Source organism: Lampetra planeri, chromosome 43 (assembly GCF_965212315.1).
Source record: "Lampetra planeri chromosome 43, kcLamPlan1.2.h2, whole genome shotgun sequence".
Lineage (NCBI taxonomy): Eukaryota > Metazoa > Chordata > Hyperoartia > Petromyzontiformes > Petromyzontidae > Lampetra > Lampetra planeri.
This window is the reverse complement of record NC_136149.1, coordinates 4,778,100-4,796,983: the sequence shown is the minus strand read 5'-3', so window position 1 is coordinate 4,796,983 and position 18,884 is coordinate 4,778,100. Positions and strand designations below refer to the sequence as shown.

General features: G+C 48.3%; 1 protein-coding gene across 1 annotated transcript in view; it reads left to right on the top strand.

Moving 5' to 3' along the window:
• Positions 1 to 18,884, top strand: part of LOC144732616 (uncharacterized) — a 146,662-nt gene that overhangs the window by 80,968 nt on the left and 46,810 nt on the right. Inside the window, exons 11-30 of the mRNA XM_078614111.1 lie at positions 189 to 224; positions 370 to 411; positions 1,478 to 1,570; positions 2,914 to 2,967; positions 3,223 to 3,282; positions 3,871 to 3,915; positions 4,028 to 4,081; positions 4,496 to 4,537; positions 5,202 to 5,295; positions 7,384 to 7,419; positions 8,777 to 8,941; positions 9,866 to 9,958; positions 10,698 to 10,799; positions 11,515 to 11,585; positions 11,968 to 12,159; positions 12,921 to 13,089; positions 14,999 to 15,091; positions 16,237 to 16,341; positions 17,720 to 17,817; positions 18,131 to 18,281. Coding sequence (XP_078470237.1) covers positions 189 to 224; positions 370 to 411; positions 1,478 to 1,570; positions 2,914 to 2,967; positions 3,223 to 3,282; positions 3,871 to 3,915; positions 4,028 to 4,081; positions 4,496 to 4,537; positions 5,202 to 5,295; positions 7,384 to 7,419; positions 8,777 to 8,941; positions 9,866 to 9,958; positions 10,698 to 10,799; positions 11,515 to 11,585; positions 11,968 to 12,159; positions 12,921 to 13,089; positions 14,999 to 15,091; positions 16,237 to 16,341; positions 17,720 to 17,817; positions 18,131 to 18,281 — 1,795 coding nt within the window. The remainder of the gene's footprint in view (positions 1 to 188; positions 225 to 369; positions 412 to 1,477; positions 1,571 to 2,913; positions 2,968 to 3,222; positions 3,283 to 3,870; positions 3,916 to 4,027; positions 4,082 to 4,495; positions 4,538 to 5,201; positions 5,296 to 7,383; positions 7,420 to 8,776; positions 8,942 to 9,865; positions 9,959 to 10,697; positions 10,800 to 11,514; positions 11,586 to 11,967; positions 12,160 to 12,920; positions 13,090 to 14,998; positions 15,092 to 16,236; positions 16,342 to 17,719; positions 17,818 to 18,130; positions 18,282 to 18,884) is intronic.

Sequence of the window (18,884 nt, the reverse complement as noted above, 5' to 3'; positions counted from 1 at the left end):
TGTAGCCGACCGCGCTCATCGGAGGTGCGGCCGAACACGGAGTGAACTCGGTTTCAATTCCCAGCTTCGGCCACTGTCAGTTGGCGGTGTAGCTTTCAAGGCGTGTGTACGCTCAGAGGGTGGACCCGGTCATGAAACGTGGAAAACATCTGCCTATCTCTGTGGATGCTGTCGTGTGTTGTGTGCAGGGCCCATCTGGTCAACCCGGGTCCCCTGGCCCAAAGGTAACGGCGGTGCTCAAACATTTCTTATGGCCTCCGTTAATATTCGCAAAATTGAAATCACGTTTTTTTGCATGCTAAAAAAAAGCCCGTCAATGTTGACATGTCAATGTTGGGTGTGTAATTTGCACAAATGTTCACTTTACAGGGTTCCATGGGTTTGAATTTTGAAGGACAGAAGGGTGAAAAGGTGAGTTGCTGCTGTGATCATTACTGGGCTGGAGCTGCATATCGAACGATGCATAGATTAAAATTGATTTAAAATAAATTCCCATGCTTGCACTAAACGAAGTAAATTGTGCTTGTAAAATTGCATATTTAAAAATAGATGTTTAATAAAAATGTATACAAATTACATGCAAATCGTGATAAATAGAAGTGTAATGCCCCCCCCCCCCTTCCCACATCCCACTCGCTACCTTGCGATGTAATCGATGAGTTGTTGTGATTCAGCGTCTGGTTTCGATGCAAGAATCAGCTTTGTTTACATTGTGGTGAATACTGTCTGTCTCTCATCCTTTACACAAATTATCTTGTGTTGCTGCTGCTGCTGCTGCGTTGGCAGTGGTGCATGAGCACACAATGAACAGATAGATGACAATAAAGAAAAACTCATCACGGTCATCAATCTCAACGTGGCCTTCAAAGAAAATATGCAAGAGGCGACGTATCGAACAACGGCCCTCATTCGTAGCATAACTTTACAGAGAAGGGCCATTGCCTGAAACGTCGACGAATAGATTCTTTCCCTCATTGATTGTTCTCGTGACGCATTCTGCTCATTTTTAAATCCTTTATATTAAGTTCACTTGCTTGCTTGCGCGCTTACGACCGTGCAAATCTTTCGGTCGTTTTTTAACCCACTTCCCGTGATCCAGTCGAGCTGACATTTTGCACACAGACTCGTTGTGCGTGACAATTAATTTTCGCGAAATTTTTTTTCAAAAATTTTACACTTTTTAGGAAAACAAAAATTATATTTAATTACCAATTGCTTAATGGTGGCAAGCAATCATCCGACCCATAGGTGGCAGCCATCTCAAGCCAGAGGACGAGAGGACTCTAGCCGCTACGCATATAAAGGATTTATAGTGAAAAACTTTGTTTTTACGGGTTAATTTTTTATCTCGATTTCAGTGCTGGTGGGGTGGGGGGTGTGGGGAGGGGGAACTCCCGTTCTCTCATTCTCTCGCTCTCTCTCTGCCTTTATTTCGCCATTTGCTCACGGTATTCGTTTGCCCTCTCCGTGACCTCAGGGTAGCACCGGACCCGCAGGCCCTCCGGGGCCTCCTGCAGGGCCGCCCGCGCAGGAAAAGCCGCCGGAGGGAGTATTTTACAAAGGCAATAAGGTGATCATAACAACACGTAAAATGTCGTTGTGAAAAATATAAACAGCGAGATATATAAGCGGACACACCGTACCATCTCCGCACTCCCAGAATGCTGCGTGGCCGATGGTTTGTGTAAGGAAATATTTTAATGTTTTTGCTTTTGCGTAGACGTGAAGGATGTGTGTTGTTGGCTGGTTCATTTTGATTTTCAGAAATAGCTCTTGAGACCTCTTGCCGGCCCCATCCTCGGACAGTGGGGCGACGGCCCTGGCAGCTGTCAGAGTTCGCAACTGAAAGTGTCGTTTGTCACGTGACCCCAAACCCAACAGCGCAGCTGGAAGATACATTTGTGGCGAGAAGCGAAAGTTGTACATTGCCGTCCGATTGACGCGTTAAAGCGACATCGCTGTGCCCTGTACACCGTCTCTGAGAGGCTCACAATACGTCCTGATGGTCTCAGCTCGGAGGCCTTGGTCAAAGCTTCGCGAAGACGGTGTTCGTCGTCGATGCAATAGCGACCTTTCGGTGGGATCCTGGTGTGGCTGGGCCGTCCAATCCGGAGTCACTGCTTTGCACTGGAATCTCCATTGAAATCCTCCTCCTACAAAACAACAAAACAAATTCCCTTTTGTCCCACCCACACCATTACCCCAACGGGGGAGGTTGTGGGGTGTGGGTGGTGTAATGAGGGGGGATGGGAGGGAGTTCTTCAACCTCGCCACTCTCTTAGCTGTCGGACGGTAGCTCCGGATGCAAGAGGCCTGACATTGTGATGTCTACGGGTTTACGCGTCACGGGCTTTTGCACGAGCCCAAAACAAGACAATGGACATCTCGCTACTTAAAGGGATCAATGAGTCATCTGTTGTGAGCAAATGTGTGACGATTGTGGAAAAGTGTAGAGTTATTCAGGGAGGGGAAAACATTTTCTAGAGCTCAGCCTCGGACAGCTCCAGCTGAAATGCAGCACTGGGCGGAGGTTGTTTGGCCCCCACTGTGCCACCCCTCCCCTCCCCCATGAATGGAGAAGTGCTCCTATTGGGGAGAAGCCCTCCCATCGATGAGAAGCTCTCCCATTCATGAGAAGCTCCACCATCGATGTGAAGCCCTTCCATGGATGTGAAGCCCTCCCATGGATGAGAAGTCTACCCATGGATGAGAAGCTCCACGATCGATGTGAAGCTCCCCCATTCATGTGAAGCTCTCCCATCGATGAGAAGTCCTCCCATGCCAGAGACACCCCTACCCCCCCCCCCGCTCCCAGCTGTTTCAAAAGCACGGCCATCGGACAGCGCGGTGAGCACATACACACGGGCGTTTCGGCCTTGGCGCTAACGAATTCTCGCTCGTGTGTGTGATCAGGGAGACGCTGGACCCCCTGGTTTTCCAGGCAGGGATGGTCTCCAAGGTCCTCCGGTAAGTTTGCGTTGACGCCAGTTGTTCGAGTTAATAAACAATGATATTGTTAATGATGTGTTTTAGACATGGCGCCCTTGAATGCCAGGTCACCTTGGCGCAATTTACATCGCATCTCATCTAAAACATTGGAAAGGGCACCCCCCCCGCAGGGACAGCTGCCACTGCGGGGGGGGGGGTGCCCTTTCACTCATTGTTCTCCACTCATTGTTCTCCACTCATCACTCTCCACTCATCACTCTCCGTGTGTTTCAGGGTATGCCCGGGTTTGGATTGTCAGGCGAAAAAGGAGAGCAGGGGGAAGCTGGAAAACGCGTGAGTGTCCCTTTTCCTCTCTGCACGCATGGCACGAGCGTTGAGCGGGACGTTTAGCAGCGAGCCGCGCGGAGGCAAGCGCGGCGCCCCCCCACGACTCGTCGAGGCTGGGCGCGTGCCGACGGACGGGAGATGCAGCGTGAGGGGAGAAAACACTCGGCCTTTGGTGCGTCTCCACGCGAGAACGACGTCCGCACGCCCCGCTTGCGATGCGGCGGCAACAGCAACCTTGCACCTGTTGGCGCGCCCGTTACGTTACGTTAGCGCAGAAATGCAAAGCAGGGAAAACCGGGAGGAGGCACAGGATGGGACCGAGCAAGGAGAAGGAGAGAAATGGAGCTTTAAGAAGGGGGGGTGGGGGGGGGGGGTTTCTGTTAACACGGGGTTGAAGAGGAAGGTTTTGAGGAGAGATTTGAAAGCGGTGAGAGAGGGGGATATGGAGGGAGAGGTGGACCTGGCGGAGTTGCCCGCTGAGGCAGCTGCAGGAGCTTGAGTGTGGTGTAGGGGCTAAGATAGCGACACGGGTTGCTTGTGAAGCGCACGCCCAAATTGTGTGAGAGGCCGTCACTCACTGCTTTGTCCTTTTAGGGGAAGCCTGGAAAAGATGGAGACCCCGGCCTTCCGGGTTTGGAAGTGAGTGTGAAATCCCCGCATCAATTTATGCCCCACGGTCACCGGCATTCTGCACACGGAGCGAATTTTTAATTTTGCAATTGCTCCAAAATCAACTTCGTTTTCCCAACAGGGTCAGCAAGGGACACCTGGATTTCCTGGAAACCCTGGCTTCGATGGACAGAAGGTATGGCCCTCTAAATCACATACCTCCGTATTCAAAAGCTCGGCTTTCACTCGGGTTATATGACACATATAATATATATCTCATGGGTTTTGTTTGGTGCAGTCTTTGGCGCCTGGGCTGAGATCATCAATTCTTGCTCTTGAGAATGCTGTTTAGATATATCGTTGTGAATTTGGCTTTTTGTTGTTGTGTTCTTGCCTTTGTAACCCACATCTCCTTCGATTCAGGGCATTGTAGTCTCAATGGGTCCTTAAATGGGTGAAAAAGATATATATAAAGGAACAGACTGACTGATGTCTTGGAGAGATTCATTATCCATTTTGTGGACGTTCACCAGTGATATAAAGTGTGAAATATATATATTAGATAAAGCGTGTGTTAATGTGTCCTGTCTTATGAATGTTTTATTTTCAGGGTTCAAAAGGAGACCCTGGTTTGCAAGGGCCCCCTGGCCAGGTGAGTTTCTATGTACACACACGGTACGTAAAGTACGTACAGTATTTACGATCCTGACTGAGCGAGTGACTGAAATAAATCTTAGTTAAGTTCTAGATCGGTGCTTCCGAACCTGGGGTGAGATGCCCTTTCTGGGGTTGGGAAACATGTCCAGATATTTTTCATAGAAGGTAAATCATCGAAAAAACAAATTAAGCATGGCCACGTAAGTACAACTACTTTGTTTTATGAAACCGATGGCTTTATTAAGACGATACTTTTTTAACGCTTGAGAACCAAAGGGGTGCAAGGCTGCAGTAAAAGGTTGAGAACCACTGTTCTAGATGGAATGCAAAGCTGAAATTTGGCCCAAATATTGGTGCCAATGATTGCCCTGATCTCTCTGGTCCAGTATTCATATGTTTGGTACAAATTCAATTCACGATTGGGTCTCGAAACGTGTGGGAGGGCCTGGCAGAACAAACAGAAAACAATTGTTCCAAGAGGCCAAACACTCCGGTGCCCTTGACGAATGGGAATGAATCCTGTCGCGAGCCAGCAGACGGCGGACCTTGACACCTGTAGGTGGCGGAAACATTTGGAGGACGAGCGTGATCCACCAACCATCGCTTCCAGTGTGCCAAATTGCAGGCCTTGCATGAACAATATCCTGTGGTTCTCCCAGGTTATTGGCCAACCACCTCCACATGGGTTTGGGTCCAAAGGTGACCCAGGATTCCCTGGCGCACAAGGAGACAAAGGAGAACCTGGTTTTACAGGTAAATGCATTGTCACAACGCATCCTTCTTAACCCTTTCCCCGTTACGAGACGTGTGCAAGTTGGAGCCTGGGCCCCGTTCACCGTCGTATCTGGGAATGCGCGAGCGGTCAGCGTTAGTTTTAACTTAGAGAGGCGTTTCGCCGTTGTTTTTAAAGATATTGTACTCACCGCAGAGAACTGTAGTGACGCGACCGCAAGTCTGCGATATCTGGCGCCAAACTGTGCCACACGCCCCTCCCGCGTGGAGTGGAATCGGAAGATCGGAAATGGGATTTTTCACCAACACAAAACAACTGCTAGCGTTGTCGCAGAAAATATAAGTAACGGAATGAATGAGCAAGCAAAATCTTTCACATTTTTTGCACCTCCACAACAATAAAACGATTAAATTTCGATTTAAAGCTTTCGTGACTGCAGGGATTCATCTTCTTGGTTCTTTCGGTAAAGTCACGTAGAAGGGAAATAATAAAATAAAAAAAATAAAACCTAATAAAATTATTCTCACGACGTTTCGGCCAAAACGCAAGCAGCCGTCCTCAGGTGAAGAACAGGTAAGACAGTGTCATTCAGACAGTCTTTTTCGACAGACCTGTTCTTCACCTGAGGACAGCTGCTTGCGTTGTGGCCGAAACGTCGTGAGAATTATTTTATTATGTTTTATTTTTATTATTTTATTATTTCCCTTCTACGTGACTTTACCGAAAGAACCAAGAAAAGAAAACGATTGCTTACACATCCCAACCACGCGGCCTTCTTATCTTCTCAACAGCAATGACAATGACTGGGTTGTCAGTTTTCGTTCCTCCCTTTAGACTAATCTTTTTTCAATAGCGTAACCCTCTACTTCTTCCTGTCCGTATCCTTAAAACCTTAACCATCCTCCCCCTTCCCCTTCGTAACCTCGCCACCCCCTCTTTCCCCATCATCACCCTTCCTTGCCATCCCTTCCCCTCCCCAACACTCAAACCCCATCCCTTTTCCCGATCAGCCAATAACTAATGCACAATTTAAAATCATTGTAAAGCGCCTTGACAAAAGTGCGATATAAAATCTTAGATAACATATAATATGGTTTTGTGTGAAACTAGGACCCATATTTAACAGAGATAGGGTCCTCGCCTATTGACATCTGACCTTTCACCAGCATTGGTTCAAGCGAGCCTGGCTAACGAGACGCCGGATGTCAAATCCCGCCCAGACATTGCTGTTGTCGAATAATTTGCGCTAAAATGTCGCACTATCAGAAGGACCTGTATGGCTGATGTGATGTGCTAAAAAAAGAATAGTTGTATTATTTTGTACGTGGGAAGGGCAGGTGCGTAAAGGAGGTGTGTTGCCTGACGATTTATTTTGTTACTGCTTTAACTGAGTAAATTTGCCACATCTACACCACTGGCATGAATGCCAAAACTCTCGCGTGTGTGTTGCATGTAAGTGCGAGGCTCATTTGCACCACAGTCGCAAGAGCCAATTAATTATCTTGACCCTGCGGTGAGTGTAGCGGCCACTCGTGGCTGCAGGGTGGTCACGTGACCCCCGTTACATACATACGTGTGTTCGAATGATTAACGAATCGATTCCTCCACGCCGTGTTCAGTGCACGCATCACGACCTTTAATAGTCGACGCGAATCGACAAACCACTGCATCGATGCACCTCGAGTTTGGGTAAGCGACGTGGACGATTGGTGGCGCGTTTACCGGTCCTCCGCAAAGGCCCGCAGTTTGAAACCGGCAGGCTGCCCTGGTTATTACCGCGGCGCGAGTCTCAACCGTGCAAGTACGTGCCGTCTGCTTCGCGGTGAACGTGAAAGGATTCCGTGACGTCACTTGAATATAGCGGGCCATTGTGTGCTGACGTCATGGTCCAAGTTTGGAAAAATTACTCCGCAAATTAATCAATTGGGATTACACAGAACTGACTGTGTACATGAACCGTAGAAGGGCCTTCCTTCGTGATGATAGCCTTGCGCTATCTGAACAGCACTCATACCAAATGTACATAATTGTTGTTATGATTGTGTTTACGTGCTATTGCTGCCGGTAGTGATGCAAGGTTTTAAATTGCTGTTCTTATTCCATCTCAGGACCACCTGGGTTGAACGGTGCACCGGGTCCCCCAGGTAACCACCCCTCTGAACGTTCCAGCACAGATTTCGAACATGCAAGCGCGCAATCTTCACATCATCTGCTTGAGATGCCAACATATATTTACGTTCTCGAAGTTTATTGGTGTGGTGGTGAGGATTTTCACCTCTTAAGGTTTAACAAAAAGAAAACCAGGATGCATGGGTTGAAGAATATCTCACAATACCAGGAGAAAGGAGAACTACATCTGATCTGATAGAGTAATCTGAGATGACATGAGATCTCTCTACCACTGATGTTAAGGATAACATCAATGTGGTGTTGTGCACTCATTACATGCACTCTCTTACCCCTGTCTTCCTATTGCGTCTTCTCCCCAATTCAGTCATGGTGCTGTGTACAACTGCATTTTTTTCGTCATCCTCCATAGATGACTTCAGCCCCATTGCTCACTGCAAACCACTTAGGGTTGGCACTTTTTTTTCCGCAAACCAAAACCCCAACTTAATTCTCATGGGAGACCTATGTCCCTGAAAACTGCGCGGTATACTCCTGTAATGCAGGGCAAAACAATGCCGCCAGATGTCGGTGCGGATTAATTCCCTGCCGCACGAACACAGATGCCAATTCCTGGACTACGAATGAGATCGCAATTAGCGTTGTCATACTTGTTTTTTTTTCCTCCCGTCTTGATCTTTTTCCAAAGAATCATCCCTCGATCATCGCCTCCTTCAGCCATTTGCCGATCTAAAAAAAGAAACAAATCAACGTATTAATTTTATTTAAGGTTACCACTTCAATTCTTGGCTGGGCATTAACACAGCCCATCATCCCTCTGGGGGAGAGAAAACAGATACCACTTTGGTGGGGGAGTCAACAGTGGCTGTCCTATGGGATAGACTTGCGCCTGCCATTGGGGTGGGCATTTTCCACCACTGGCTCCGGGCTTTCATGACCAAACGAGCACCTTGTTGCTCGTTTGGTCACGACATTGCTTTGACTTTACAGTAAAACCTTGGATTGCGAGTAAGTTGGTCTACGAGTGTTTTGTAAGACGAGCAATTTTTTTAAATAAATATTAATTTGAAAACGAGCGAGGTCTTGCAATATGAGTAGTACGTGATCACGCTTTGTCTGCCGAGCGTCACGTGATCACAACTGATATACGAGTGCTTTGATCTACGAGTGCTTTGGATTACAAACACGTTTCCGGAACGAATTATGCTCGCAATCCAAGGTTTTACTGTACTTTTTACTTTCTTCGTGTGCGACTTCACTCCTGTCCACACGGCTCACGGCTTTGAATGAGATGTGTGAAATCAAACGCGGGCTTTTTTTTCCTTTCATGCCCCAGCTTAAGTAGATTCTAATGACCGAAATGTTGTTGTTCAGGTATCACGATACAGGGCCCTCTGGGACAACCAGGGATTTCGGGAGAAAGGGGCCAGAAGGGTGACCCGGGACCCCCAGGACTAAGCTTCCCAGGGCAGCAGGGCCAGGATGGGCAGCCTGGGTCTCCTGGTCCACAGGGGCAGCCGGGTCTCCCTGGCGCCCCGGGTAAGCACGCAATCTCTTTTGCATCATCTTTAATGTTTTCCGACAAAGGTTGAACGTGTGAATGGCTTTTGCTCTGTCCGTCTGTCTCTAACATGGGGTTAGGGGATTTCGGGGGGGGTGTACTGTAACTCTCCTAAAGATGATCCAATGTGAGTGAAACTTTTGTGTAAAGTTGCGGGGACTCTCGTCGTCACGGTGACCAATTGGACACCCAAGTATAGACAATGGTGATGAATGGTAAAAAGCACGGACCTCAAATTACCTGCTCAAGTCACTGCTGGTGGAAGGGCCTTCCAGAGAGGGAGCTATAGAGAGCCCCTCTATATAGCATGTTTGACGTAGTCTTCCACGTTGGCCAGTGCGTCTTGGAAGAGGTGGGAGTTACCCACACTTAATAACACCCCATGCCACCTCCCAAATGACTAACTCTAGTGTTCAACTTGCCCCCATTGTTTCACTGGGAGATCGAATCGGCGACCAGAGATCGAACCAGGACCTCGGGATTGCAAGTCCAGTGCTGCGCTGGACCATTGCGCCCGCAGGAGATCCCCTCGACTCTAATATCACTGCAGCAATGTGATCATTCCTGGCCACGGTTATAACCTCTGATGCAAATTATGTATATCGAAACCGGTTGAGTAACCTGTTGCGGCATGTAAACGTGGGTCATTGGGGAGACGAAGGTGACCGGGGGGGGGGTTGTCATGTTGGCCATGCCAACCGCTTGTGCGCCGCGCCACCCTTAACAAGAGCTCGCTTGCCAGTGCTTCGATGGCTATGTATGCACTGTATGTTGAACTTCCTTTGCGGCGTACGCAGCCAACTGCGCTAGTCGGAGGTGGCCTTTGACTATGCTGGTGGTCATTGACTTTGTGCGTGTGTGTTTGTGTCTGTGTGCGTATCATACGTCCTCATCGTTGACAGCCGTGGTCACCCCTGGTCTCCCCGGACGAGGATTACCAGGCCCGCCTGGCCCAATGGGACCGAAAGGCTTCTCTGGAGAGAGGGGACATAAAGGCAAGTGTCGTCACCGTTACCGTTCATCATCGTGTGGTGGTTTGGTTTGGTGGCCAAAACAAAACACCAGGTGTAGCCAATCCTGCCCAATGCTTGTGTAGTGTACGTACGTTGAACTTATTTCGCACCGTACGTAGCCAACCATGCTAATCGGATGTTTGGGGCAAGGACAACAAACGAACTCACGAAAAGCAGTTCTAAAGATGTGGGTTTGCAATTTAGAAAATGAGTTTTCAATTGTGGGTCCCACTGGCCTACTTAAGGCTCGTCCGCCTCTAGTAACCAACAGGTCACCACAATATTGCCTGCATTGCTCACATGGCAATGCACACATCATGGTTGCCATTTGAACAAGGGGTTGTTCCTAGACCAGCTTTGTTTAAACATTTTCAGCTTAATAGAATAACACCTTTTATGACATCAATAGTTGTCGGTGATAATGATGAAAACATCTTTGAATTAATCAGTATTAATAATTGTTTTTTTACCCTTTTATCTGGCAACAAAACCAATTATCATATTTTGCTACTGGCAAATGAGGTTCCAATGGTGTTAATCAGTAGTTCTATCATAATATTGGCCACGGAAACCTATGTGTTAAGTTCAACAAAATATTACATTTCACTTCCTTGAGAGTGCAGACCGATGCTGCTGTACGACAGGCGGGCACAGGAAGCGAACGGCCGGACAACAGAACTTACACGCGCGCAATGTTTTTCCCCCCCGCGCATCTCTGCAGGCGACAAAGGCGACACGTGCCGGGATTGTTTCGGAGGAGTGGGGCCCGGTCGCCCAGGGTTACAGGGACCTCCCGGTCCCCCTGGCATGCGAGGTTTCGACGGTACGTTTGCCGACGCGAGAGGAGGCCGCCGCGCGCCGATCACCAGCGTCCCGTTTTTTTCTCCCTTGTCGCTCTTTTTATCGCTACTGCCGCGGTCGGCGCCATCAGGAATATCACGCCACGCCTGAAACGTGCGAATCGCAGAACAACACTCACAGATGCAGTCTCGGTACAGCCGAGCCTGGCAAACCGCCTGATGAAGCTGGTTGTAATCACCGGCGAAACTTCATACTCAAATTTGTAAATGTTGTAGTCGGCTTACTCTCCCAATACACTGGTGTGCTGAAGTACTAACCAATTTGCACGTCTTTTTTGCGTGACAAACCTTACTAATTGGCCGTGTCGTGTGGTGGCGGGTTAACAACACATTTATATTCACGCGATCTGACCTAAAAACACCTATATTATTAATATTGGTCACGAAAGCCTACTACTACTATGTGTTACACTGGTCGGAACAGACGCAAACTGCACCTCTGCCGGGACCTGGCAGCAGAAATGCCACCAGGTGCTGTCCCATTCAGCCCAGAGGCTGCATCACCGCCATCTTGGATCATCCTTCTTGATTCTGGATGTGTCCCGCCTGGGCTGACAGCAGCCGATGTTACGTCCGGTGCCCAATTTGTAATCCTGCTGCAATGTATTATATATATATCATGTATAATGTTTGTATTTAAGCCAACATTGTGCTAAGCTTGTGTTTATTATGTTGAAGGTGATCAAGGTATCCCAGGCCTGAAGGGAGACAGAGGGTTTCCTGGCAACCCAGGATCTCCAGGTTCGCGAGTAAGTGTTTTAAGCTTCGATAAAGTATTTTTATATTTTTTTATACGAAACGTTTATTGTTTACGTGAACACTGCTTGTGTGCACAGTCAAGTGTTCATTGGTTTCACTCGTGGGTGGTGCTGGCTCCATTGGAAGCCCAATGCATTATTTATTATTTCCTCCACCCACCCCACCCCCCACCTTTCAATATAAAAAGTCAGTGTAAGATGGAACCCAAGAACCCCTTGATGATGCCTGCAACAGGGCTGTGTGTACCACAGCCAATCGGTTGAAATGTGTTGGTGAACAAAATAATAATTCTACTTTTGTTCATTTTCAGCAATGGCCTTCGAATACAATCAAATTAAAAGTGAATGCTTGCCGCTCACTGTCTCCGAACAGGGATTCCCCGGGGAGTCAGGCCCCCAGGGGCCCCCAGGAATGAAAGGGGACCCTGGAGACGCACTGGGCCTGCCTGGGCTGAAGGGAGACAAGGGCGACTCGGGTTTCTCCGGGTCTCCTGGGCCTGCTGGGCTTGAGGGTCGCCCTGGTGTGGACGGGCGGCCTGGGAACCCCGGTGCTAAGGGCGACCCTGTGAGTGTTCCCTTTGACGGCGATGACAAGTGGCAGATGTTATTGTGTTTCGTTCCAATTTGTGTTATTGTGGTGACGACACGATTACCGCGGTTGGCTACGTACGTTGCGAAAAGAAGTTCAACAATGACAACAACAACGAGATGAAATGTCCATTCGGAACGCTCGCAGAGCAGGGCTACGAATCTATCACAGAACTAGTTCTGAGAACTCTTGTAAGTTATTTAGTTAATCCACAAAACTCGGGAGCACACTTTCTCACATGCCCTGCTGTAGAGAAATGTTTGTTACGTGGCAGTAATAGCAATAATTGTTTTAATTCTCAGAGTAAGTATTGTGGGGCCCTCCTGCAATGAAGTTGGGTCAAATGTGAACAATATAATTGCTGCATTAAATGTGTTTGTCCACTCTTCAGGTCAGGTCAGGTCATGGCTCTAAAAAAAGAAAAATCACACTTGCATTTTGGAAATGAAAGTATTCTTTGGTTCTTTCGGTAAAGTCACGTAGGTATAAAATAAAATAAATTTTTACCTACGTGACTTACCGAAGGAACCAAAGAGTATGGATCCCTGCAGTCACGAAACTTCAAATCTAGATTGAAAGTATTCTTAAGGAGGTTATGGTGTCACTGCTCATCCTTTTACCCCCGTCCAGATTGTCTCGCTCAAAGCTTGAGTGACAAAAAGAACGACTCTCCGATTAGCCACTCGTAAAGAAATGAAACATCGTCTCTCGCTCTGCCTGCCCGCGTGCTCGCCCAGGCTCCGTTTGGCGTGAAAGGGGAACGGGGCGCTCCAGGAGACCACGGCCAGGCCGGCCTGTCTGGGGAGAGAGGGCAGCCTGGCTCGCCTGGTTTCGGCCCACCAGGATACCAGGGGATGAAGGGAGTCCAAGGGGTGCCTGGTCGATCCGGCCCTCCCGGCCCACCAGGTCAGCCATGCCATTGCCTTTTTTACCCCGTGTCGGTGTTTTTTCTCCCCCGCTGTTTTCTTACGCAGATTTATATCGCAGCGTCTTGGTCCAAGGCTGTTTACAATAATTATAAAATTGTAGATGAGATGATAGTGGTTAACATGAAGAGTAGGGTTATTGAAAGTGGTGGTGGAGCTATGGTGACAGTAAGGAGAACAGGTGGGAGGGGTTCGGGTAGGAGTAGTGATAGGGGTTGGGGTAGTGATAGGGGTTGGGGTATTGAAAGGGGTTTGGGTAGGAGTAGTGATCAGGGTTGGGGTAGTGATGATAGGGGTTGGGGAAGTGATCAGGGTTGGGGTAGTGATCAGGGTTGGGGTAGTGATCGATAGGGGTTGGGGCAGTGATGATAGAGGTTGGGGTAGTGATAGGGGTTGGGGTAGTGATAGAGGTTGGGGTAGTGATAGGGGTTGGGGTAGTGATAGGGGTTGGGGTAGTGATAGGGGTTGGGCTAGTGATCAGGGTTGTGGTAGTGATCAAGGTTGTGGTAGTGATCAGGGTAGAGGTAGTGATGATAGAGGTTGGGGTAGTGATCAGCGTTGGTGTAGTGATCAGGGTTAGGGTAGTGATCAGGGTTGTGGTAGTAATCAGGGTTAGGGTAGTGATCAGGGTTGTGGTAGCGATAGGGGTTGGAGTTGTAGCTGAGGAGCCAACGCAGGAAGTAGCAGTATGATGGGGAAGGAAGAAAAGATGGGTAGTCTTATTGGGGGAACAGAAGCCATTGAGTGACGATGATGGCTTCATGTGCAGTGGGAGTTTAGAGGCGTAGTGCTCTCAGCGTCATGCAGCGAGACAGTGTCCATTTTTATCTCTAGCAGGGCAGTGCATCAAGGCCGTAGCCATGGAGTCAATATTGGGGGGGACCAAATTTTCCAGGGGGTCTGGTGGTCCCCCCCCAGAAAAAAATTCTAAATTTGAAAACGAATTTCCTGCCATTTCCTGCCTAAAATATTAAAAAAATTCACTAACACATGGGATAGACTTAATATTTATTTTTTACAATAATGTCTAACAGTGTATTGTATTACATTGCTATGTTTTTTTCTTTTTTACCTTTTCTTGTTTCATTGTATGTAATGGCAGAGATTAGGGATTAATAAAGTACAACCATAACCACAATAATTTCAACAGAAATCTATTTGATAGCAATATATTGGGGGGGACATTTTGATATTCTTAGGTTTTTTCGGTAAAGTCACGTAGGTAAAACATCAAAATTAATGAAAATAAAATAAAAACAAAAACAAAAATCACGACGTTTCGGAGGCAACACAAGTCTCCGTCATCAGGTGGGACCGTCACAGCCGAATTAGACTTGATGCAGCTAATTCGGCTGTGACGGTCCCACCTGATGACGGAGACTTGTGTTGCCTCCGAAACGTCGTGATTTTTGTTTTTATTTTTATTTTATTTTCATTAATTTTGATGTTTTACCTACGTGACTTTACCGAAAAAACCTAAGAATATGATTCCTTGCAGTCACGAAAGCTTCAAATCTGGGACATTTTGAGTATATTTTAATATTGTAATTATGGCCTTGCAGTGCATGCTTAACCAGGCGAGAGACTGGGATAGAGTCGCATTTACAAAAGCTAAAGAAAATTACCTGAACTAAAGCAGTGAAGAAAATATAAATCGCAACTGTGTCATATGAGAAATTAAAAATATTGCACTGTTAGAAAATATACTCCCTGCAGCACAAGTTGGCTCGGTCATCATGATATTTTTTATAGTGATCATCGTATTATTAAGTTACGGAAAACAGGTTTGGCTACTGTTCGTAATATGCAAACGGACACGAATGTATGTGATATGTAATTGCTGTTGTTCTAATCTATGGAACTGACCCTGGATTGTGAATCCCACTTAGGTGTGAAGGGGGAGCCAGGAAAGACAAAATCGGAGCCAGGACAACCTGGACCTCCTGGCTTGCCTGGTTCACACGGATCCCCTGGCTCTCCAGGTGAGCGAGAGTCCCTCTGAGTTCCCATCGTCTCGCACGACACCTTGGTTCTACACTTCGGCTCCGTTTGCGCGGACTCGTGACTTGTGTGTCACCACATCTCGGAAACTAGGCAGGTTTGTGCCTGGATGGTGCTCGGACGAGTGACCTCCACGAACGCCGTAGGTGGCTACCCGGCTGTGCCACGTGGATTTAAGCAGAGGGGGCAGTGCAGCAACATTCCGTTGTTGTACTGTGATTCTATGCCCCCACATCTATACTCCACATCACCGCACCTCCGATTAGCACCACTGGCTTCGTACGGTGCGAAAGAAGTTCAACGTAAATACATGTCACCAACCCGCGCCGAACAGCACGGTGAAGTAGGCTTGCATCACCCTCGCTACCCGCGCGGCGTGAGAAGGCCATCATCCAGCAGTGGATTGGCACGTATTCGCACCACCACAAGGAGTGCTCTGGCCGGCAGCAGAGAGACCTGACGTCTATCCTAATGCAGAGGTCGTGTGGTGCGCCTTGATTTGGCTCTCGGCAGGAGGCCGATCGCCATCCGGTAGTTCTGTTTTCATCCCGGCGTCCTTGAACGTCGGCTCATTCCATTGGCACGTAGCTGCTGCGTTAATATTTTCCGGGGAATAATAAAGGTTTTTGGGTTGGATCGCGTAAACATAAATTCGTCGTCAACCCGCCAACGCCTGACACAGCCAACCAGTAAGGTTTGTCACGTAAACAAAACGTGCCAGTTAGTTACTACTTCAGCCCACCGGTGTGTTGGAGAGTAAATCCAGAACATTTACAATTTGAGTACCGTGACGTTTTGCTGGTAACGACATCCAGCATCATCAGGCGATTTTTCCACAATTGTGACAAACCTTACGAAATTTACCCCCCCCCCCAAAACCCCCCATTATGAATCATATTAGTCCTCAAAAGCCATCTACGTGTCAAACTACGCTCCGGGCGTCCGATCAGTCCCTCGTCACAAGTTCTGTTCGGCGCCAAGACGTGGCACCGTCCAGTTTGGGTGCATCTCTCGAGCGTGCAGGCCGGAGCGCCTGCACCCCGCGGAGGGGAGGGGTTCGGTGCCATGTCGCTGTACATGCCATTGCTCTCGCGTGAGTTCACGGTTTTCGCCTTCCGCTCTACAGGCAGCTCGGGCATCCCTGGCTCCGCTGGATTGCCAGGGTTGCAAGGGGTGAAAGGTGACGCGGGCCTACCGGGATTTGGATCTCCTGGGCCATCCGGTCCGAAGGGTAGGACTTCCAAAAACAGTTTCTCTCTCCCCCGTGTCTCGCTTTCTCTCTCTCCCGCCATGTGTTTCTCTCACTGTGTGCTCTCAATCTTTGCTGTCACTCTCTCTCTCTGATGAAGTTGGTTGTAGTAATCTTTGCTACTCTTAGGTTTTTTCGGTAAAGTCACATAGGTAAAAAAAAAAATAGAAATCAAATTATAAATCGCGACGTTTCGGAGGCAACACAAGTCTCTGTCATCAGGTGGGACCGTCACAGCAGCTTTCTATTATTTATACATATATATATATTTTACCTACGTGACTTTACCGACGAAACCTAAGAGTATGAATCCTTGCAGTCACGAAAGCTTCAAATCTAGAAGAAATCTTTGCTGTCTCTCTCTCTCTTCCTCCTTCTCCTTGTGCTCAATCCACACTTTTGCTCTTTTTCTATTCTCGCCCCAATCCTTCACTGGAACAAACTTCCCCCTCCACATTGAGCAGTCACCTTCGCTTAATAATTTCCGCTCCGCACTCAAAGCTCACTTATTGTTACCCCTAGCTTACCCCACGACCCCCTTAATCTCTCCCTCATAACTGCCACCCTCTTCATATTCCCATTATACGGCTTTCACTCATTAACGCCCGTTTATTCAATCCGTTCATCATCGTTAACTGTCATCAATTTCACTTTCACCGAATTCACGCATCATCACAGACTCGCCCCCATTGCTTCCTCTCATCAAATACATTCACCTCATCCTCCACCGTTACATTCATTTTTAATTCCGTGTAAAGCACCTCGGTCAAGGTGCAATATCGATTCCTTTAAGATGAGATGAGATCTCCCCGAGTCTCTCAGCAGTCAGTGCACTGCACCACGAAACCGTTAACCGACATCGCCAGTGCGATGCCAGCCCACAGCTCACGTTGGTGACACGTGATCATTCTGACACCCCTCGTTTTAACAATCCGCACAGACTAGCACGGTGAAGTGTGGTCAAACAACCCCAATCACCGACATGGTGCGAGGGGGCATTCATCCAGCAGTGGATTGCCAAAGGGCTTTAGGATATTATTTATATGTTTATCTATGTATTGATTATTATGCTTGTTTATAGAAGTACGCCTCATTGAATCTCAAGCAAGCAAACACGATATATAAACTTAATATGAAAAAAAAGAAGAAGGCTCTGTATAAAAAAAAATGCAGTGAATTTTTCATGGTAAATATTAATAAATGATACATTTTCGGGGTTTAAGTGGGGAGGGGGGGGGGGGGTCTCAAGGCTAATTTTCACGAGGTGCCTGCAAAGTTTTCGCAGAGAAGGGGTGTGGACGATTGCTCTGTGCATCCCCAATGATCTCATTTGTAATGGCCGTGTCTGCGTACTCTGCAGGTAACCAAGGCAACCCAGGGTTACCAGGACAGCCAGGAGGATCTGGGCGCCCCGGACAAGACGGATTCCCGGGGAGCCCCGGACAGCCCGGACTAAAGGTGAACTGTGACGGACACGTGCCAAGCGAGAGCAGATAAACACGGATAAGAGGATATGTTTGCTGCTGCCTTCCGGTGGGGGAGATTGGTTCTGGGGGGGGCAGTATATGTATCCTATTAAATATAGCAATTCCTCGTTTAATGGCGTAAATGCGTTCCTGAAAAGTGCCGTGTTAAGCAAAAAACTACGCGCAATATTGATTCTAAATTATATATTGTTTTACTACCCGTGGGATCCGGCCCCACCAGTCCGTAACGATGAACGACCATCTCACCGCTCCACCTTTGCGTCCGTGTCGTCGTCCCCTCACAGGGTGACGGAGGTGTTGGTTCCCCGGGCCCCCGTGGGCCTCCGGGGTCTCCTGGCCTCGACGGACTGTCCGGTTCCAAGGGAGACAGCGGCTTCCCCGGCCTGCCGGGGCAACCGGGCAGGCCAGGGCTCGACGGCGTGCCGGGAACCAAGGGTACGCAGACCACCGCGCTCGCTAGAGTCGCCACGGGTCTTTGAGGCCTGAGTACAGAGCGACTTGCGAAATCCTAGAAAGTGGTGCAAGTTCAGTTGAAGACAAGACATGTCATCGCTCCGGTTGGATTGGAGAGTTAAGGCAATTGCAGCGTCGTCAAGCTGGGGAGAGAACTATGGGGTGGTCGTGACAGCTCACTCGTGCGCCAATTGTCAAAGTCAAAAAAACATTAACTGATAATAAAAAAACAGGACTTAATCGATGGCACGATTAATTATACGTAATTAATTATTGGTAACATTAACAATGCTACTGGTGACCTTGTGCTCTCATTTTTTGGGACATTATTACTGAGGGTGTTATATAAATATATATTTCAGTTGTAAAGCGGTGCTGCAGGGTAGATTGGTGGTGCACCGGCTAGCGTGCCGCACTGCGCTAACTCGGCAAATCTGACTTTTGACGGCTGGCTCATGGCTCCCAACGTGGACGCATGCGGCCTCCTTGTCACCGGGGCTGGCGGGTGCCCTCGCTCACCAAGTCGGCACGATGTGAAGGTCATGGGTCAATCAACCGCCGCAACCAGCGTGGAAAATGGGCGCG